Genomic DNA, 22,873 nt, shown 5'->3' on the forward strand with positions numbered 1-22,873 from the left:
ACGTTGGGAAAGGTCTGGAGAAGACAAGAAGGGAGACTGGGAAGGCTGCTTATCGACCCTGGGGGTGGTCTCTCAGCAACTAAGAGGCCCAGATTCAGGGCGAGATCTATCTGGGGTGGGTGAGGTGGAGGACAATACACGACTTTCTGACTTGTGCCACCAGGGAAACAGTCATGACATTTAATCCTACCAAGGGGAGAGTGCGCAAGTTTCCAGAGTGATGGAATAAACTGGGCTCTGCTTTTAGATGCTGAGTTAAAGGTGCCCATGTTCCAGGTAGTGATATTGAGCAGGTGTATACCCCGAGTAATGGAGAAGACAATCTGAGCAAGACAGGGGAAGAGGGTGTGTGTGTGTGTGTTGCAGGGAGGGAAGGACAAAGTAGCCCAGACTCTGAGGCATAGGGAAGAGGAGCCAGAGATAGCTGCAGAAACCTAGGAAGACTATCATGCTGTGAACATGCTTAAATACAAGCAACCAAGTGAGACTGGAAACCAACAGGTTACTCAGCAAAACGTCCCAAGATAAGCCTTGTAAGAGGAGCTCCGGGATTGGGGGATGGCAAAAGAACAGATGTAAAGCCTGGGGGTCACAATATAGGTTTCTATTGTTTGTTAGCCATCTTGGTTCCTCCCAACCACCCAGGAGAGAAACTTGACTCTAAGGCCATGTGAATTCACATCCTCTTGAAGTTAATGACTCAGGCAGGCTTTACTGAACACAACTTTCCATAGCCTCTGGGGTGCTGTGAAGTTCACTTGCCCAATAATGCCATAAATAGCCAGCCACTAAGCTCAAATTGTAAACCTTGCTTATGGAGCAATTTTCATGTTCATGCTGTAAAAAATGGTGGATGGACTGAGCCGGAGAAATTACTCAGCAGTTAAGAGTGCCTTGTGTGTAAATCATAATGGATCCCAACACCCTTTTCATATATATATATATATATATATATATATATATATATATATATATATATATATATATACACACACACCTATATCATGTAACTAACACCCACATAACGAGCCAGGTGTCCTGCTATGGCCTATATAACCTTGGCTCTGGACAGGGGGTGGGGTTGAGTGGAGGGATGAGGAAGGAGGTGGAACAGGAAGATCACTGAGGCTTGCTGGCTTCCAACCTAGCCAAGAAAGCAGGAGCCCAAGATTCTGGGAGAAATCATGTCAAAGAAACACACAGAGGATGACAGAAGATAATACTCAACATTCTCTTCTGGATTCACTTGTGTACACTCTACACACACACACACACACACACACACTTTGAAGAAAAGAGACCGCAATCAGGGATAACACCTCCGGAGGAATTGTCTTGCTCAGCCTCCAAGCCTGCTGGCCTAAGATGTCATGTACTGTCAACTCTGGACAAGGACTCAAGCGTAAAACAAAGCATCCTTAAATAACAAGAGAGATAGAGAGTAACAGATTTTACCAGTCAAGAGAAATGCAGTATTTAATGACTTGAAAAACTGAAGCTGACATGTGGTCCCACCAACATGCAGATGGATCTTGCACAACCTAGGAAGGCTGGAGAAAGTAAACATTGTTTTTAACTTTCCGGCTGAGAAACCCCTAATGAAAACCTTCCCAGGGCTCATATGGACACTGTTAACTTTGGTGGAGGGAGAGAGACTAGACAGGTGGAGGTCCACTTTTTTGTTTCTATGAGAAATATACCCCCAGGGCAGATCTATCACAGCGGGGAGGTGGGGCAGCAGGAAATGGTTAGTTAGTCACACCGCCTCTGCAACAGGGGACAGACAGGAGATACACGCTGATGCCCAGCTAGTTTTCTCGTTTATTCAGGGGTGCCAGCCCATGACACTGCGCGGTCTACACCCGAGTGGGTGTTCCTCACAGACATGGCCAGAGGTGTGCCTCTTAGGTGGTTTTAAATTCAGTCAGGCTGATAAACAAAGATGAATCATCACAGGTAGGCACGCAGGCCTTGTGTGCAATATTCTTTTTATGAAAAGTGAGGCCGGAGTGCAGTGCTGCAGTGGGACACTGGCCTAGCATGAACACGGCCCTGCAGTCCATCCTAACCCTCGAGAAAAACAGAACTCTGCTGTGGTTCACCTGAGCAGCCATCACGCGGGTGTGTTCTGCACCTCCAGGATCGCATTTCTTTTGAACAATGAACGGCTAAACAATTTCCCCACTATTCCTGTTTCTAACTGGGGAAAAAGGTACCGTAAACTAGGTCAGCATATTGCTGGCAGAATAAACCTTCTCAGCTCCTACTGTTCCTAGTCTATCATGGCTAACACTCCGTAGAATCCTTGACCTAGCTTTCCTTTCTTTCTCCTGCTAGGCACTTATCCAGGCACCCCAGTTCAGCAAAGGCCTCCTAGAAGTATCCATGCTCCCCAGCTCTGCCTCCTTCCCCACTGCACAGACGCTTTGTGCTGAAGGTGGGGGTGGGGAGGTGGGGATAGGGCTCTAAGGCTGCACACACAATGCTACACACCATAGTTCAACGAAGACAAGGGAAGTGAGATCCACTCCTTTACCCAGCACTGGGACAGCAATTCTGTATATAACCTACTTTTACTCTTAGCCTAACTGAAGCATGGCCTTTACAGGCAATACCAGATATACTTTGGAGGGTAACTAAATGGGGGGGGGGGGGAGTGACAATAACATACTTCTAGTCTCAGATGTTCCATAGAGGATTTCTTTGTTTGGCCAAGCCAACACCTCGAATTAACAATAAAAGTCAGCATAACAGGACTGGAAAGATGGCTCAGTAATTGAGAGCAAAGACAGCTCTTCAAGAAGATCTGGGTCTGATTCTCAGACCCCACATAGTAGCTCACTGCCATCTGGAACCCTCGTTGCATGGAACCCAACACTACCTTCTAGCCTCGGCGGCACTAGGCATGCACACGGTACAGACACATATGCAGGCAACACACCATACACATAAAATGATTTTTTAAAAAATAAAAGTTAAGCTGGGAGGTGGTGGTGCGCCTTTAATCCCAGCAACTTGGGTGGCAGAGGCCAGCGAATCTCTGTGAGTTTGAGGTCAGCAAGAGCTAGTTCCAGGACAGGCTCCAAAGCTACAGAGGAAAACCCTGTCTTGAAAAATAAAAAAAACAAAACAACAACAAAAAAGCTAATATATTTCCCCTACAGTTCTTCACAGAGGAACCAAGAAAAGACCTCAGAACACACTGGAGGTCCTGCAGAACACTGTGATAGAGAACTCGCATATCCAGTAAGAACTTGGCACAGCTTCTCAAAAGCAAACACCAAGTGGTAGGAGAGAGGCAGCCACAGAACCTTGAAGTTGACTCTTCCTTTCAAACTAGGAAACGGATACCCTCTGTAACGATCAGTCTGGTGTAGGCTATACATCTACACACCAGCTCAGAGTGACTTTCAGTTACCATCCATATGTAGGGCAGTGTCTGCTATCCGAAGTGTGTAAGGCAGTGTTCCTAACACTTGAGGGCCAGCAAGACAACTCAGAGGGGAACCCTCAAAACCTAAGATCGATGGCCACAACCCACAGAAAGGAAGAGAGAACAGACGCCATATTGTCTTCTGGCCATACAAGCACCATGGCACACGTGCCTCTGCACACATGAAAATAAAAACTCAACTGAAATAATGTTTATAAGTAATAGAAGACTCAGTGACAAAAAAGGGTTAGGCACTGTGTCACCTACCCATAGATTAGATTTAACCTCTGAAATAAATAAACATATACACAGGTTCTTTTAAACTACTATTTAATCAGTTTTAAAGACACACCAATATGAAAAAAAAAACATGTAAGTTAAAAACACCTTTAGATGCCAGCAATCGGTCACCAGGCAGCTCTGGGGACACGGACGAACGAGAGTGGCTAGGAACCGTCACAGCACAGCTTAACTGACACAGTGACGGTTTCAATTCATCGTATGATGAGAACGGATTTGTGAGTTGGTTGGAAAATAACACTTCTTTTAAAAAAACATTTTGGAATGAAGAAAAAAAAAAAGCACAGACCACCACACAATATTCTCCGCCCGAGAAGGCAAAAGGAAAGGTAATACTGTGAACGCTGGCTGAGTGGGAGCTGAGGCCCCACTCAGGTCAGGAGGACTCTGCCAGGGTCCACCTGGAAGGCGAGGCGGATCTGGAGCCAGGCACCTTCACCTTAACACGACGGGGCTTCCACATCACAGGAGTCCGTGTCCCTTTCATTCCTATCACCTCACGTGGTGTTCCTTCTGGTGTGGAGACACCTTCACGTTAAAAAAAAATGACAAAAGATAGAGGGGATTGTATTTTCATTCAACACAGGAGTCTTCTGTATGTGACCAAGTCAGCAGCGCATGGACTTTACTGACGGACGGGTGCATACAGAACCAAAGACATTTAAAGTGGGGGAACACACATCTTTTAAAAATTTGCCCAACACTCTACATGTGTCCTTCCCCCTACAAAAGACAGAGAAGATCAATAACAAATCAATCTCTCAAAGAAGTTAACCCAAAATCGAGCCAGTCGGGAGCAGAGGCTTAGCGACTACAACAGGCGGCAGCCAGTCACTCTTCCATCCCAGGCATGCCCCTGAGAAATGTTGAGTCATTTACCTTCCTTGCTCTGTAACTTCTGACTTTATATTATATTCCAGTGTTGGTTACAGTAGCAAAATGTAAGAAAACCTAGCGAGAGGTGGCTGTGTATCACTGGATCGGTTTCAGACAGGGGTTGGACATAGATCTCTGAAGTGTTATTTATAGGACAGAGAGGCTGTCCCTTGCTTTATAAAAATGGCACTGAGAGTTCACCGCCAGCTTTAAAGGCAAGACAAATTAGCTGGCGCACAAATGTGTCATTAGGTTCTGTTTGACAAAGTTTCCCCAATCAACGACCTGCGGAGCATCTTGTCACTTCTTCACTGGAGTTTGCATTGTGTTAAAAAACCTATTAAAATAAATTATCTGGAAACATACAAAACATTATTAAGCAGCCTACTAATTAAAATGTAACTGGCTGCACCCTCTGTACAACAAGAGCCTCAAAAAGCAGCTTAGTCATTGATTATAAGAGCATTCCTACAAAATATTGACGTGGAAAATTTCATTTTAAATGTCTTTCAGTAAGGAGAGTCACTATAAATAGATTTGACTACACGGTGTTTCAGTAAAGTCGCTGTCGAGAACTGCTACGTCCTAATCCATGAAACTCAAAATTCAGAGTGGATTTGTTTTCGACGCAAATCTCTTCCTCCAGCATCCGGAAGCCTCTCTGATGCAAACTTGCTCTTCCAAGGGCAGTGGGAAGCAGAAATTTAGCATCCAAGGCAGGAGGACAAATGATCAGCTAGTCCTCATATGTCACTAGTGGAGTGTAACAGGTATGGATGGTCCTGGGGCAGCTAAGGCTACAGTCACAGTGGAAGCTTGAATTCTGCACCTAGGTTCAACTGGGTGTGTGAAATTTCAGCCAAAGTAGGCTATTAATGCCGGAATATAAAACCCTTCAAAATACTGGTTTATAACTATGCATTTGAGCTGACTCTCGGTGGGCGCGCAGTTTACCCTCTCAGGAAGGTGCCAGCCATTGTAGAGAACTTGTAGAATCAGTGAGCTGATGCCGATGAACATCTGGGAAGTACAACTGTCAGATCTGCTCAGGGTTTGAAGACTGGGGAGGTACAGGTTTTAAACAGGGAGGGCATTTGTCCTAAACATTTAATCTAATCTTCAAAAGTAAAGCCATTATGGTTATTCTGATGGCAATTTAAAATTGCTTTCTGTCATTTAAAATATAGAATAACCAGATTCTTTGAATGAAATAATTGTTGAAAAGATACACGCTGGTAATCCTGTCCAGTGAAATCAGCAATATATGGGCAGTATTTAATGGAATAAATCCTCTCCAATTTTACTCAGCAGAAACAGAAACTAAAGAAAGGAAAGGGGAAATACATGTTGCTACACATTCTGGGTTAATGGATTAAAAGGCATTCTTCCTGTCACTAAACAACCATTCTTTTAAAAGTAAGCACCTTAAATTTCAGTAATAAAAAGCAGCCGCCAGTAATCGTGAACCTGCCCTTCAGGATTGGGGGAGTCGGGGATGAGCCTCGGTAGGGACCCTGATGGGGATTGGATCGGGTCGGGCAAGGACGAGCCAGTCCAGTTAGGACTTACAGAAAATTGTCATCACTTTCTAGATGGCGACTTCAAAAGTGGTTATGTGTGGGAATACCCTGCATGGGTGTCACTGTGTAGGGACCAACATGCTAAGACATAGCGACTGGGCACCTCTAAAGCCCAGCCAGCCTTCTCTCCAACTTCAGGTATTCCAGAAGCTAAGCAAGCTTCCTCAGTCACTCTGAGTTCTAATTAAGATGCATTATTTTAAAAACAGTGGAGCTGAGACACATCAAATTAACAATTATTGTTTCAAGAAAATAAAATTGAGGGAAGAATATTTTTGTTCTATTTTCCCTGAGTAGTACAGAATCATTATACTGTAGTATAAATATAATGTAGATGGACCCTCTCTAGAGAGACTTCATGACACTCTAGGGATGGAAAAACAATAGAAATACACACTAAAACCTGTTTTGCCGGCTAAATGCAGCAAGCACATATTATAATGACCTCCTTCACAATTAACAGCAGCACAAACATTAATTTAAATCCTTCTAAGTAGAAGCAAAAGAACCTTTACAACATCCCAAAGTTATGTTCATTTTATAGAACATTCTATAAAATGAAATTATGTTCATTTTATAAAACATAATTTTTTGAGAAAAATTGAAAACAGTATTTATTTTATTTTAGATTGTATAATTGTGATTATTTCTCCAAATTAGAAGACAGCCATCCAAGAAAAATGAACTCATAAATGTAACTGGTAGCTGCAGAAGAATGAAAAAAAGAACTCAGTCAAATCAGATGTGCCATGTAGCATTTTTTCGGGAACTAGAACAATGATCATTGACTTGCATTTTGGATGATAATACTTTGATTATAAATTCTTTGAGAGGAAACAGACAACAGCAATTCAAGCGTATAGGCCCCAAAATAAAATGTGTTCAGGCAAAGAAATAAATAAATGGGGGTTATTTGTAAGTGGTCAGAGCCACCCAGCAAGCCTTCAGCAGTTTCACTGGCTCTCCAGCTTTCCCTTAGGAGATGCCTAGGGTTGTCTCTGAAGCCCTGGGGTTGATAGCTTTCTCTAATAGTGACTGGATTCTCCAAGGTATTTGTGAAATCGCAGACATTCAGGGATGGATACTTTCCATAAACACTCTTTTCTGTCCTCTAGAATTCTACAGCTAGGCTGATTTCGACATGCACGTGGGAAAAATAAAAAAGTATTTACCTGCCTTTTCCCTGGGAGAGGCTGGGGAGGACCCTTGTAATCAGATGCAAACGACCTGCCTTCAAAAGCAAGTGCGCCTGCAGCACATACCTCTAAAGTCCTAGAATGCCACACTGGCCTCTCTCTGTACCACTGTGATCCTAAACTTTACACCACCATTGCTGGTCCCTCCTTAACTTTACTCACAAGTGTATTAGTAAACAAAAACAAACAAACAAAAACAAAACCCAACTCATCGTAGACTGACAATTTGCATTTCATTTGAAAATGTAAGGCAAAACCAAAACAAATTTCACAAAAATATTGGTCAGTAACAGAGAGGCCCAAAAGCCCAGCCTTTTGCACAAGGCGGAACCTATAGTCTATGGCTCAGTTCTGTGGCCTCCAATCCACCCCTTACTCACAGCTGCTATACCCCACAGCACCCTGCTGTTGGATCAAAGACACAGCCAGTCACTCAGGGCAAGAGTGAACCATAGGAGGAAAACACATATTTGTTTTGATAGAATCTAACACCCATTTTTAACAAGAATTTAACGGAAGAATTTTAATGCATGAAGTTAAAGAATGTAAAACTAATTTATTATTTTTTTTTAAAAAAAATGTCACTTAGACTCACTCAGCAACTAAGTTTTCTTTTCCCTAAATTTTTCCCAAATAGCAGTGAAAATGACAGGGACAAGACACCGATGAACCATACAATAACCTTAATTACTAGAGATTTCTTTCAAAATCTTCAAATAATCTACCACTGTTACTCTTAAAATCTCTTCTAATTCTATGTAATTTATGCTCAAGAGATTTCTTCAGAAAGTCCACAGTATTATCAACGTATTAAACTTTTGTGTCTCTCACAGTCACACTGATCTTGGACACAGGATGGGGAAGCCTCCGCCTGTGGCTCCAGACCACACAGTGCTTTCTTCGTTCGGTCCTGCTTACCTCGTCTTCCCTCTTCTTATTATTTTTTTCCTTAAGAAAATAAGCCTAAAATATCACACTGCCAACCTTTAATTATGTTTAAGAAAGTCCTCCTGAAAGGGCCCCCTAACTGACACCAGGTAATTAAGCTCCCAGCAAAATAAGCTACCTGTAATTTAACAGCCCCGACCGTTTACAGTCCTACCACGTGTGCGGTCCTCTGAGCTACCTTAAGAAAACCCTTCGAATACTGAGATGTTTATTGCATTTTTCAAGTACCCACTATACACTATCTTAAATACCCGGTTTAAACTCCGCCTCAATTCCACTTTGTGGCACACCGCATCAAATATTGAAATCATCTCTTCACGCTAGTTCGCTTGAAAACACCAACCGGGAACAACATCTTAGGGAACAGAAGGTTTAAGGCAAGACATTCATTTGGGAAAAGGTAACCTTACAATCGTCCAGATTGACATGACCACTCTTCCACCTCTTCAGGGCCTCGGGATACGCAATGTACATTCAGCGACAGGGCACACATATGACCTTGAGGGCATAGGCTGAGGTCAGAGTGCCCTATCGAAACATGGAAAGATTTTGTATAAGGCGTGACCCACAGGAACATGGCATGGGAAGGGATATTTCATTCCATTTCCAATCTGGTGTACAGAAAATCCCCCATCTGAGACTGTCCCATTTCCACCCAGTTAGTCTCTGGAAAGGCGTCAAGACTAGTTTCTGTTCACAGGCGGGAAACAGCCACCCCGCACTCTCCTGGTCACTGCGTTAGTGACGAGTGTCTAGAGACAGTGTCTTGGTTCTGACTGCAAACATTATTTGTGGTGGAAAAACTGTTCTGTCCCAGAGAATTTTCTCTTTCGTCAAACTTTTTGGCCCGTGAGAGCTGAACGTCTTCCTGCATGCTCTTTCCTCTCTGAGACTTCTTCACAGGCAGCAGCAGCAACACTAAGATACTGCAGATGTGCAGGCAGTAATACCAGGAGCTGAAAGGAGAGGGAAGACAGTTTACCAGCCACGCCTTTGCCAACAGCAGGGCCCGATGGTGGGGCTATCCACTACATTATCCCCTGCCCCGCCCCCAGCTCGGGAGTACAGGCCTAGACACAGTCCAGTGTTTTGTAAGGGTCATGAGGCTACAGAGGACGCAGACAGAAAGGCATTTATTAACGGAGACATCAGTCTGAAGGCAGCCACAAAATGACATGTGGGGTCACCAGAGGACCCTGCATGGGCAAGAGCAGGGTCAGTCGCTGCTCGGCCCACTGTCCCTCGGTTACAAAGACTGAAACAACTGAGCAGTAGGTGACAGACAACTATGTGACAGTGGCGTCCACAAATTCAGATCGTACCTAAGAAACCACTAGAAAATCGGTCCCTAACTCGACTCTGAGTCTGACGGGACCTTAAGTGCTTCCAAAGTTGAAAGTTCAAAGCGACTGAAGAAAAATAAAAATGGGACAGACAATCCAACCAAGAGCCTACCCACATTGTAAAATGAATCACCTGTGTTCAAATGAAACTTTAACCAATTATTTCTCTCCTGTGTGACTATCAAGCTTGATCCTAATGTCTGCGTCTAATCCTTTGACCATAAACTCTTGGGCTAAGTCACCGAATCCCGCAGACATGAAGACATGGTGAGAATCAAGCTTCTAATTTCAAAGATATTAACACGGGAGAAGCGGAGGATGGTGGAGCAGGGACAGATGAAAGATTAATGAAAAACATGAACTTTCAGACAGCGACTTCTGAAATGTAGAGGATCTCAGCCGCCAGCCAGGGGCAGAAGAGCGAGGAGGGGGTGAATACTTTCCTAACCCTGGAAAACCGGGTTAATTAGCAATCAGTAAAGCATGCCCCCCCCTTCCTTTTCTAGCCGTTTTCTGGGCACTTAGGCTACAGCTGAGTCTTCCTGAGATGGGGGTGGGTTCTTCTGCCAGTGCCACTGAGGGAGCCACACTTCCTTTCACCTTTAGGCTGAATGGGATGAGCTGCCCCATGAAGGGACTTGGGACTGCTGGGTTTAGGACTAAGAAGTAATTGATAAGGTACTTAATGGCAGAAATGAGGCTGTAATGTCTATTTCTGTACTGGCTGGTTTTGTGTCACCAGAGAGGAAGCAACCTCAGTTGAGGGAATGCCTTCATGGGATCCAGCTGTAAGGCATTTTCTCTCAATAGGGGAGGGCAGTGATCAGTAGGGTAGGGGGAGGGGAGGGGAGGAGACAGGAGGGGAAGGCACAGCCCACAGTTGGTGATGCCATCCTTAGTCTGCTGGCCCTGGGTGCTATAAGAAAGCAGGCTGAGAAAGTCAGGAGGAGCAAGTCAGTAAGCAGCTCCCCTCCATGGCCTCTGCATCAGTTCCTGCCTCCAGATTTCTTTCCTATTTGAGTTCCTGTCTGACTTCCTTTGATGATGAACAGTGAACCCTTTCCTCCCCAGCTTGCTCTTTGGTCACAGTGTTTTGTCACAGCCATAGAAACCCTGACTAAGACAATTTCTGTTATTCGATTCAATTAGTACAGAACTTTCTTTGGGCACACAGCCGAACGGTAACACTTACCTGTAAAACGTGAACGATGGTTTTATAGAGAGAAGCACAAACGGCACCACCGTGTAACTGATTGTTATTTGTGTTGCTGCCCACGTTACGATGTCATAAAACAACTTAAGTTGAGGGGGTTCGACGAAATAATGTCTAAAGTTATTTCTTACCTGGAAAGAAAGAAAGACACAAAAAACATTGGCTACGTCTTTAGATAAACATTACACAGAGGATTCACTGGTGACAGCCACTGTTCCAAGCCTGTAGAGTAACACTCTCAGACTGGTGCCTGAGTTTGAACTGCTACTACCGCCAGGGCAAGTCGCTCCCAACAGCAGTAGTGTGTGTGTGTGTGTGTGTGTGTGTGTGTGTGTGTGTGGTTAGTGGAGAGGAGTGAGCAAATGGTGGGCTGTGCAGAGGGCCTGGAGGAGTGCTCTGTGGCTATGAACTTATTTAAAGTGAAGCTTCCTAAGAGAGTTACCGAAGGACACAGACAGAGTTCTTTAAGTAGTGCTGGCTAAATCAGAGACCATGCGTGCCTCCGCTGGGTCTCCAGTTTCTCCTCTTATTAGGTGAATGAGGCAGCTGTACTCTTGTTGAGTCTCTGAGTGTGTGCAAGACCAGAAGGATCTGTATGCTCCATTCTCATCAGAAAGCAGGCCCAGAAACAGAGACCGCACACACGCTCGCTGATGAAACCTGAGAAGGTCTTCTCAAAAAGGTTTGTTGTTTGTTTGTTGGCTGCGGGGTTGGAGACTTGTGCATTCTAGGCAAGCACATCCAGCCACGTTCCCAGCTTCTTACTAAACAGTTCAAAACAGTCCAATGTTGTGCTTTTGAAATGTATAAACCTAATCAAACAAGATTTCCCACTTCTACCGTACGCCTCACTTTTTTTCTTCTGTATGTCTCAGGTGTCATAACATCTCCACAGGTGAAGCATGGCCTTGGACACAATCAAGCCAGATGGGATCCTCAGACTGAGGTCACGAACGGGTACACTTCTCAGTGTCTCAAACCCAATCCTGGTCTTATAACCTCTTGCCTTGCTCTCTCTATCCATTCTGCCTGTTCCCGAGTCCACCTCCTCCAGCATGACTGCACCATTCCACCCTGGCGTTCCAAACCTTAGCTGGCTGGGGATGTAGGCCAGTGCTACAGTGCTTTTCTGTATTGCGGGGCCCAAGGTACACTCTTCAGCACCCCAAGAAAACAAAACAGAAACCACACCTCTCCTAACTCCCTGATGCTAGGGGTGGAAGAGTTCCGAGCTTCTGGGCTGGTGAGGAGATACCACGGCCTGCCTCCTTTCCTCCTTGCGCCTATCTAGAACTATCTGCTATTCACACACCCAGGAACTCTCTGCTCTAATTTCCAAAGCACACCACGGCTTTTGAACTTTCCCAGTGCCGTGTCCCATGCCTAAGACACAATCTTTTTCCCCACTTCGCTCCAGTTAGTATTGACTACCAGAATGTTCACAGCCCTGTGCTACTCTTTCCTGCTACTCCCTCGGGTACAGCAAAATGAGCATCTGCTGACTTCTTAGAGGAAGCCATTTTACCCACAAGGCACTAGAACGAGCTTGCTAAAACATACTTTTTGACACATTACTTCCCTCTAGTTAACTTTCAAATACTTACACCGATTTGTCCTCCTTTCTTTCCCCATAGTGTGAAGCTGTCTCAATTGTTGCCCCCAAACTGTTCCAGGTTCTCCCTCAGCAAGTACTCTGCAGGATGGCGCCACATCCAGAGTCTCCCACTGGGAACCACCTACCCCATCTCTAGGAGTGGTCACACGCCACTCTGAACCGAGAGAAGACTCCAGGGTTACAACCCACAGGAAACAGGAAGGTTTGAGAAGAACAGACTTTCCACTGTTTAACAGCCTTGGCTGTTCTAGAACTCAGTCTGTAGACTGGGTTGGCCTCAGACTCACAGAGATCCACCTGCCTCTGCCTCCCAAGTGATGGGATTAAAGGCGTGTGTAGCCACCAACAGGCTCAGACCTAGCCATCCTAGCCATCTTTGTTTTCTCCCTCATTCAGAAAATGTCATAAGCCATATGACGTGCTTTAAGCGCTTCCCGCGTGCTAGGTGCACAGCTTCTCCTGGTACATAGCAAGCGTCGAGGCACGCAGTGAACACTTGTTTCCAAGGACAGTCACACATCTAACTCTTTTCCTGGGCAGATGATGCTGATCACAGCCAAAGAAACAAAGATCCGCTCATTGAATTATAAAACAAAATGTGATACTTACAGCCCGCGCTGCTAATGTCATTAACGTTCCCGTTAGGAACGTCAGATAGTATCCTGGGTAGACCCCGTGCCAAATGGCGGAGAGAAAGAACGTCTGGGTTGTTGGACTGAAGGTCGCTCGTTCATAACACACCCTAGACATCATGGAGAGGCAAGAGGAGTGAGCAGAGCTGAGTCCCCAGAGCCCACAGGGTCCTTCCCTGACCTGACACTGTTAGGGAAGCCGGGAAAGCAAATAGCATTTCTCTTGGGCAGCTAGCTTGGGCACTTAGGAGCATAAACTTTGTTCTTGCCTCCTTCTCACCGGTATATATATGGTATATATGTGTGTGTGTGTGTGTGTGTGTGTGTGTGTATACATATGTATACATACATACACACATACATATATACACATATATACAGTTATGAACCACCTTGTGGGTAGTGAGAGTTCAATTCGGGTCCTCTGCATGAGCAGCAAAAGTTCCTAACTGCTGAGCCACCTCTGCAGCCTCCAGTTATAATTTTAAGGATATTCGAGTTCTGACTATGGAGTGGGGACTGGGTCTTTTGGTCCTACACATGTGTGCCCCGGGCCCAACATATAAAGAGCTGCTGAGTCTGTTCCAGAAATCCAGGGCAAGTTATATACTTTTGTTTTGTTGGGTTTTCGAGACAGGTTTTCCTTGAACTAGCTCTATAGACCAGGCTGGCTTTGAACTCAAGAGATCCGCCTGCCTCTACCTCCCAAGTGTTGGGATTAAAGGCATGCACCACCGCCAACCGGCCTGTGTTTGTTTCTAATATCAAATCTCCAATACATAAGAGCAGTAGCTACAGAGAACACTGGCTACCCTAGACATCCGCAGAGCCTGGACCAGGATGAAGGGACGCCAACACAGGGATGTATGTGACTCAGTTCTATGCAGCTCTGATTTGATGAATAGTGCTTTGCTCTGTTGGATGCTAATGGCATACCTTGGGTAAAACCAAGACCACAATGGCATTCAACACACAGACAATGAAGAATGCCAAGTCAGCAAGCTCAACCCCAAGTCCCTGATGCCAGAGCATGCCCAAGGGTGACTCTTTAAGGAACATACCTTTTGAGCCAAAGAGCTGTCTGGATATTCCAGTTGTCGAGGAACATCTTAAAACTTGTTGACATCTGAAAAACAAAGGGACCTTTGGCCATCAAAATAATGAAGCTTGTAAGTCTACATAATAATGCTTTATTTAGTGTTCTACAAAATTAAAGCTAAAAATCATTTGGTAATGAAGGCACAGCACTGGTTCCTTCCTCAACACTGTTCTAATACAGTAACATCCTCCACGAAAGTTTCTGAACATTGGAGGGCTACAGCTCCACAGAGCTATGTCACTTACCCTCTGTGCTCCCCTCCCTCCAGAACTGTTAATGAAATCATAACGGAGGGGGGTTGCTCCTAAGCTCCCATTGCATTAACATCTGGGGGCGTTTAGCAGTGGTCACTATATCCTCCCTTGAGGAAACAAGGCTTCTCTGTCTTCATTTCACTTATTCCCAAGAAGATGATGGCTCATGTTCCCAGGAGGATGACACCTGATTCTCAAGGTATGGAAAAACCTTACCGGTTTTACATATAAGCATGAAAACACGGAAAACTAATGGTCTCTACGGGGGGTGGGAAGTCCCTCAGCATGACGCTAAAGAATCAATAAATACCAACACCTCCATCTTACTTCAGCAACCACCTGTTTCCTCTCCCCTTCCGTTTTTATTTATTTATTTTATGTGCATTTTGCCTGCGCGTCTGTGTATCGTGTGCATGTAGTGCTTCTGGATGGCAGAAGGCAGCACTGGATCCCCTGGGATTGGAGTCAGAACTGGCTGTGAGCTGTCCTGTGCTGGGAGTGTCTGAGGTTGTGTTTGGCGAGGCTTCTTCGTCTCTAGCATCTCCGGTACCTTTGCATGCTGCCGGTGAAAGCTTGCCTTTTCTCACCCTACTCTTCCTCCAAGGGCTCACCTGATCATCTCCCACCCCCCCTTGCCCTACGACAGACTACAGATTCACAAACACCTTATGCTTAACTTTCCAAGTGAGAACTTACTTTTGAGTACTTTCTACAACTTCCTGAGGACCCGTAAGTCACCAGTCTCATTCACTGCACCCTCCCGGGTGTCCCCCATTAGTAAATATGGGGTGAAAATCTGGGTAATATTTCATGATCCTCCTCCTTTGACATCCTTTCCATCTCCTCTATGAGCTCTGAAGGGGTGGTGGGAGGATCCAGTTTAAAGGGGAGCACTCGACGGGCACTTGCCCACAGCACCTTGCCCAGCTGTGAATCTCTGTATAGAAATAAGTAATAATCTAGTCTCGAGCATGTGAAGGCTTGCTCCCAGCTGACAGCGCTGTAGGGGAGGTTCAGGAGGTGTTTGCTGTTAGAGGAAGCGTGTCACGGGAGGTGGCCTGATGCAGTCTAAAAGCTCAGGCCACTTCTAGTTCACTCTCTGCGCTGTGCCTGCAGTTCTACTCCACCATGATTGACTCTAACCTTCTGGAAGCCCAAATAAACTCTTTATTCTATCCAAAAAAAAAAAAAGTCTGGGTGTTTCTGTGGTCAATACCCATGAGCGCCACTCTCGGGACGGTACACCATAACCGAGGAAAGCAAACTGGGCGTTTAAACAGTCACATAACTAGTGTCTTAATCGTTTACTAACCTCTATTTGCTGAATTCTCAAATTGGAAATTAAGTCCCAACGAGCCACTCCGTTCCTGTCGTACCCTCTGAACCCAAAGCCTGCAGCGTTGTTAATGGCGTCGGCTGTCACAAAGTAAAGAATTAAAATGTTACTGCGTTGTATAGAGAATATATATGGATACACACACACATATGTTTTGTTTTTAAAGATTTATTTTATTTTCATGTGTCTGGGTGTTTTGCCTCCATGCATGTTGTATGTACCATGTACATGCCTGGTGCCCTTGGAGGCCAGAGAGGGTGTGAGATCTGCTGGAACTGGAGTTACAGATGTTTGTGAGCCACCACATTGGGGCTGGAAAGTGAACCCACCTCCTCTGCAAGAGCAACAAATGCTCTCATCTGCTGAGCCATCGCTCCACCCCCATCTACTGTTTTCCCAGGAGGCATGGACAATGTTTTACTCTCAAACAGTAGAAATAGGTTTTTGATTTAGTAGTATTGGAGAGACTGAACCCTGGGTCTTGAACCTTCTAGGCAAGCCCTTTCCTGGTGAGATACAACCACAGTCCACAGCTTATTCTAGTTTTAAAATGCCTATGTGTGTGTGTGTGTGTTTCTCTCTTTGTGCATGCTACATGTACGCGGGTGTCCATGGAGGCCAGGGGAGGACATTGGATCCCCTGGAGCCAGAGTTAATGGTGGTTATAAGCAACCAAACTCAGGTACCCTGAAGACGGGGACTATGCCATGAATATTCAATCAAGCTCGCAGAATCTAGCACACAACAGGCTAACGCTAATAATAGAGAAGTATCTGCTATGACCTCAGCTGCCCATTGACTTTTATCTTATAGCAAAATGGGCCTTGCTCATGAACTACGGGGGTGGAGTGGGGGGGTGGTTGTTTCTTATGCAAAATGACTGACTGTTCTACTTGGTCCTTAACTATACATCCTCAAGAGGGCACTCTTGAGCTGGAAGCCGTGGGATGCTTGTGAGTTCAACTACTAGAGCAAGGCTGAAGCAGGGGGACTGCTTGTACTCAGTAGTTTGAGGCCAGCAGGGACAATAAGGCATAGTCACAGAAAAAAAAAAAAAAACCAAACCAAACCAAACAAACAAACAAAGACCCAGGACACTGCCTGAGAGCTACAAGATACACTTCAGCATGGAAGCGAGTCTACACGCTACTTACCTAAGGTCCATGCAAAGTAGTACTTAGGTCTGGCAGCCAAAAGAGAGACATACAGATAGGTGGCTCTGGCTGGCCACGACGCGGTGGCCTGGAAGCGCTCGTCGATGTTGTACTCCACGGGCAGCATGCTGGAGACGGTCAAGTGAAATAGTAATGAGAGTCCACAGACTAGGAGCTTCTCGGTCACTGCTGCCTGGAAGGGGTAGGCAAGAGTCACAACCTGCATAGGACTCTGTTTGCACGTTTTACGCACTGGCCACCAGACAGAAACCCTAGCGCTCATTATCAAAAATCAGGAGCCGCCTTGCCCTGGACATTTCAGATCCTCACAGGAATATTTCCAGCCTCATTAACCTCAATCACCAAGACAGGGTCTCTCAAACAAACCCAGCACTCCCTGACACAACTAACCTTGCTAGTCAGCTTGCTCTGGGGATGCCCTGTGTCTGCCTTCCAGGGATGGAATTACAGCCAGGCAGTGACACCCTACCATTACATGGGTTCTAGGAATCCAGACTATGGTCCCCACACTTGTGAAAGTGCTTTGAGCACTAAGCCACCTCCCCAGACCCATGAGCAAGACTTTGGCAAGATTTTGACTAGCATCGTTAGGAAGAGAACACGGCCAGGAAAGGAACCGCCAGCGTTTCCAGGGGTGGAGCAGGAGGACAGAAGTTCATGAGGGGTCGCCACGTAACACCCACCGTTGGACAGCATCACTTTCACTATGGAATTTGTTTTCTTTCTTTTAAAAAAAAAAAGCTTAAATTTATTTGTTTTATGTGTATAAATATTTACCTGCACACTTGCATGTGCACTGTGTGTGTGCCTGGTGCTCACCGAGATCAGAAGAGAGTATCAGGTACTCTGAAACTGGAGTTATTATGCATTGTTGTGAGCCACCATGTTGGTGCTGGGCACCGAGTTCTGCAAGAGCACCAAGTGCTCTAAACGACCGAGCCATCTCTTCAGCCCCTTACGGAGCTACTTACATTTGTCCTTCAACCATGACTTTGCCTCTCCTAGACATCACAACCAGGTAGAGGATAAAAACTGTTTATCCTGAAAGACAGTTATAAAGAAATATCTGTGCTCTGTGGTTACTAGTTCTGCTGTCCCAGAGGACCAGAGTCCGGTTCCCAGAACCCACCTCAGACAGCTCACAACTGCCTGTGACTTCAGCTCCAGGGGATCCTATACCTTCTTCTGACCCCCGTGGGTTCCCACCTATACACAGTACACACTCAGATACATAAATTTTTTTAAAAAAGAAAGAGATGCAATCTAGTGGCAGAATTATTATCTGCCTTAATATATTAACAATACAGGCCCTGACAAAGCTCTGCATTCAATGCCTAAGAACATACCACATGCATATGCACACACACATGCATGCACTCACGTGCACACACACGCACACGTGCGTGAAGTCACATGTACTCTTACACGCACACATGTATGTATAGGCACTCTCACACACACAAACACACACAGGAAGAAAGGGAAAAAAAGAAATTAATCAACGGAGAAATGACAATGAATGAAAACTTTAGACTTTCAGAGAGACAAGCACAAGCTACAGAGCGCAGAGCTCCAGATGACTCTCGCGCCCTTACGTTTGGAGACGGGTCTGCTCTTTCATGTTGCTGCTCTTCTTTCCCGTTCTCACTGGACTGTGACATGTGGGATGGCCTGCCTTCAATGAAAGTAATGTAGTCTTTGTAAGAGCAGAGAGGGCCTGCCAGGATACCCATGAAGTTGCAGGTATAACTTACATACTCCAGGGGACTCGGCATGCGCCTGCAATGAGAAGACAACACTTGTGAGGTGTGGCACGGGTGTGACACCAGAACGGCGGTCATGTGCTCACTACTATAACTTACTATACGTAAGTTATACCATTTCCAAATGAGAAGACACCTTAGTTCTCATGAAGCATCTGGGAGGCGGACAGGGTAGTTCTCAACAGTACTTTTGGATAGGTGTACCACTTTGTTTTAAAGTTTCAACTTGACACAGTCTACACTCACCTGGGAAGAGACTCTCCACAAAGAGTTTGTAGATCCCGCTGGCCTATGAGAGGGGTCACATTGATTGCTAGTTTATGCAGGAAGACCCAGACCATCATGGGGACCCTAGGAAGGGAGTCCTGGATGACGCAGCCCAGCAGGAAGCTGGCTGAGAGCGAGCACCACTGCATCTATTTCCCTCCGCCCTTTACTGTGGGATGATAGGACTAGCAGCTTTAAGCCCCTGCCACTGTGACTTCTCCGCTATAGTGGCCTGGGCCCTGGTTGATTTTCCTTTTGTTGACATCAGGCAAGCTAGAGTTATCTGAGAAGAGGGAACCACAGGTGAGGACACCCTTCCATGAAACTGACCTGTTGACAATCCAGGAGGATATTTTCTTAACTAACGATTGATCTGAGAGGACGTAGTCCACTATGAGCAGGACTACCCCTGGTGTGTGAGCAGGCTGAACAAAACACGAAGAGCAGGTCAGTAAGCAGCACTCCTCATGACCTGTGCATCAGCTCCTGTCACCAGGTTCCTGCCCTTCCTTGCGTTCCTATCTTGGCATCCTTCAGCGATGGAGCATGACCTGACAGTTGTAAGCTAAAACGAACCCTTCCCTCCCTGATTGCTTTGGGCATGGTATTTTATCACAGTAATAGAAATTGCAACTAAAATGAACTACAATCTGGAATTATGGGCCAAATAACGCCCCTCCCATCCCTAAGTTGCTCTCTGTTAAAATTCATCTTATAGAAATGAAACAGAACAGTAGGGGCTTTCATACAGATCTTCAGACACAATTACAGAGGGTTTTCACTTAGGTTTCTCACAACGAAAGAGCCTAAGATGACCACGATGGGGCAGAAGGAATCATCGCTCATTTCTTACTTGCCTGTTCATTCAACAAATGCTGTGTACCCATTATGTGGACAACAGAATCCCGGGTCTCTAGACAGAGGAATCAGCAAAAGGAATCCCGCATGCATGAAGCTTACACTCCAGTTGAAAAACACAGACTAAAATAGACTTCATATAAACATAAGATATATGCGCATAGATATTATATATATGCAGAAATATAATTTTATAATAATATATGTAATCTTCAGAGAAGCTAAGTGTCACAAAAAGAAAGGGGGTCTCTTTACATTAAGAAGTCAGAGAGGCCTCTTTGGTGAAGCTCGGCTAGGCAGAAGCTAAACAGAAGTGAGAGCTGTACGAACTCAGGCAAGGAGGGACCCGGGAGCAGGAGTGATATGGGCACAGTGATTGCTCGGCTGAGAACACGTCAGGGCACAGTGATTGCTCGGCTGAGAACACGTCACGTGGACACAGACAGAAGGAAAGACTGCTAAGTGAGATTAGACGCGGGGCCTGCCTTGCAAGCCATAGGAGAATCTGTGGGCTCGTTCTGAATGCGATGGAGAACTACAGTTAGGTTTTAAAGGTCGCATTTCAAACGCACCACTCTGGCCCAGTGTGTGGACACAGTGGAGCCACGAAGACCAGGCAGATGACAATGCTCCTGTGGGGTCAGCTGATGGACCCGAGGGAAACAGGAGACAAGGGTGCGTCAAAACAGTTCTAGTCCTTTGCCTCAAAGCCTGTCCAAAGGGCTCAGGGGTGCTGATTAGCGGGCACTGGAGCTCAGCTGCTGGAGATGGAAGAGCACCACACCTGGGCACAGCAACAACCCAAGTGACAGGTTGGAGGACCTCTTTCCGCTCTGTACACCATGAGTGGTCTCCTTGGGAAAACAGCCTGTGGACAAAGAGGGCAAGCAAGAGGGTATTCCCGGTATACCAGGAATTGCCGTTGTTTAGAAGGGATCTAAAGATCAGCGCAGGACTCCCTGTTCTAATTGGAAAGTCCATCTGTTTTTTCTAACCTTTTTCTTCCTTCCCTCTTTCTCTCTTTGGGGTGGTAATGGTGTATGTGGATTTTTTTTCAATGTGGCCTTAGGAAATATTTGTTTGTTTATCATGGGTGTGTGTGTGTGTGTGCGCGCGCGCGCGCTCACGCACGTACGCATGTGCACACACGTGCCTGTGATGACCTAATGTAGACCACCAGCTTTTAGGAACCAGAGGAGGCCAGATGAGAGCGTCAGCTCCTCTGGAACTGGAGTGACAGGCAGCTGTGAGCCCAGGTCCTCTGCAGGAGCAGTAGGAGCTCGTCAGGGCCGAGCCATCTCCCCAGCCCACTTCTGTTGTCTGAGACAGTCTTGCTGCGCAGTTCAGTGTCTCACTCTGTGGTTCTGGTTGGCTTTTTCCTTCAGGCTCCTAGAGGCTGGGATCACGGGTGTAAACTGCTGGCCTGGAACTAACTTATTTTTTCCGTCTCTGTTTCATTTCTGTTTGCTTGGTTTTTTTTTTTTTTTTTTTTTTTTTTTTTTTTTTTTTTTTTATGGAAGAAGGGTCACAAGTCGCAAGATTGACGCAAACTCCACTGCACAGCAGAGGATGACACTTTGACCATGCGGTCCCTCTGCCTGCAGGTCCTAAGAGCTGGGTTCACACGGTGGCACCCGCGAGACAAGATTCTTCTCAGTCATGAAACTCACTGAGAGAGTTTTGGCTAGATTGTCAAACCAACAGTGTGAGGTGCCAGAATAGGTACAGTGGTACTACCTAAGTCCCCTGTTTTACTTGCCACGTGAAAGATTTGCTGATTCTTCTCTACCCACTGACATCAAATCAAATGTGTGCCACCTTAGGTAGGTTGGGCAGGCTTAGCCTCTCCCAGCTGAAGGTCAATATTTCTTTACTGCACCTGGAAGATGTTTGCCCTTTACCTACTAGCTGTCAGTCCTTATGGGCTATGACGACCAGAAACGTCTCCAGGCGTGCTCAAATGTCTCCTGGGGCGAGAATTGCTGGCTATTTAGGAAACAGAGCTCTCAGCCTTAGGACCTTATACTTGGGTTGGTAGAGGACTGAAGAAAAAAAAAAACACAGTATACGCAGTGTGAAGAAAGCAGGGCAGGGCAGAGGGCTAGAATTTTAGGTGGGTATTTAAAGTTGAAGAGGGAGCGGCTGGCTGTGGCAGCACACACCTATCCGACTCGTCCTGGGAGGGGTGCTGGAGTTGGCAAATCTGAACTCAACCTGACTCACAAAAAGAAACCCCAGAACAAGATGAGGAGTAGGTAAACTGAGGCAACGATGTGGCATGCCAAGCTCTTTCAGAGAAGGATGCTGTGGTCGAAGTTATACAGGAGAGCATTATTTTGTTGTTTGTTTGGTTTTAACCAGGGGAGAGGTTAAAAAAAAAATACTAAAAACAATCCCAAGCCCACTCCAAGGTTCTCTGGAGACGGAGATGGCTCAGCGGGTAAACGTGAAGCTGTGTACAACAGAAGTCTACGTTCAAGTCTCCAGCACCCACATGAGAAGGTGGGCAGGGCCGCAGACAGTCAGAAACGACCTTGGGTCTCAGCATTTCCACAGCAGGTTTCTGGCCATGATGGAAGAAAGCCCAGGCTCCCCAGCTCCTCAGGAGCCAACAGCTCTGCCTGGAGCTGCACACAGTGATGGGGGCTAGAACGCCGGCCAGCCGGTAAATGACTGCTCTGGTCAGCATTGGAACTGGAGCTCTTGATTCGACTTCCAAGGTGAAATGGGTTATCAGCTCCACTTTATCCCTTCTCCCAAAAGATTTTATGGTTATCTCTTCAGAGGGGGCAATGACACAGTAACAATAAAGGCCCATAAAGGGAAAACCGGTTCCTCCTGGTCAAAAGGATGAAATCTCTGGCCTGGGCAGAGACCTGACATTCCAAGTTACCAAACCCAACAGAGAGTTAACCAGTTGGGCTAGTCAATCACCTGAACAAGGCACCATGCTAGGAAGGAAGGCTCACCGTAGGCCACACTAAA

General features: G+C 45.9%; 1 protein-coding gene across 2 annotated transcripts in view; it reads right to left on the reverse strand.

Moving 5' to 3' along the window:
* Window positions 1–6,790: 6,790 nt before the first annotated feature.
* Window positions 6,791–22,873, reverse strand: part of Mboat2 (membrane bound glycerophospholipid O-acyltransferase 2) — a 123,233-nt gene continuing 107,150 nt past the window's right edge. For both annotated transcript variants that reach the window (XM_085690835.2, XM_085690834.2), the window contains 7 exons: window positions 18,596–18,779; window positions 16,980–17,172; window positions 15,802–15,905; window positions 14,198–14,262; window positions 13,114–13,246; window positions 10,869–11,020; window positions 6,791–9,289 (listed from right to left, as the gene is read on the reverse strand). In XM_085690835.2, coding sequence (XP_085546961.1) covers window positions 9,064–9,289; window positions 10,869–11,020; window positions 13,114–13,246; window positions 14,198–14,262; window positions 15,802–15,905; window positions 16,980–17,172; window positions 18,596–18,779 — 1,057 coding nt within the window. In that variant the 3' untranslated portion in view covers window positions 6,791–9,063. The remainder of the gene's footprint in view (window positions 9,290–10,868; window positions 11,021–13,113; window positions 13,247–14,197; window positions 14,263–15,801; window positions 15,906–16,979; window positions 17,173–18,595; window positions 18,780–22,873) is intronic.

Source organism: Myodes glareolus, chromosome 6 (genome assembly GCF_982192425.1).
Source record: "Myodes glareolus chromosome 6, mMyoGla1.1, whole genome shotgun sequence".
Lineage (NCBI taxonomy): Eukaryota > Metazoa > Chordata > Mammalia > Rodentia > Cricetidae > Myodes > Myodes glareolus.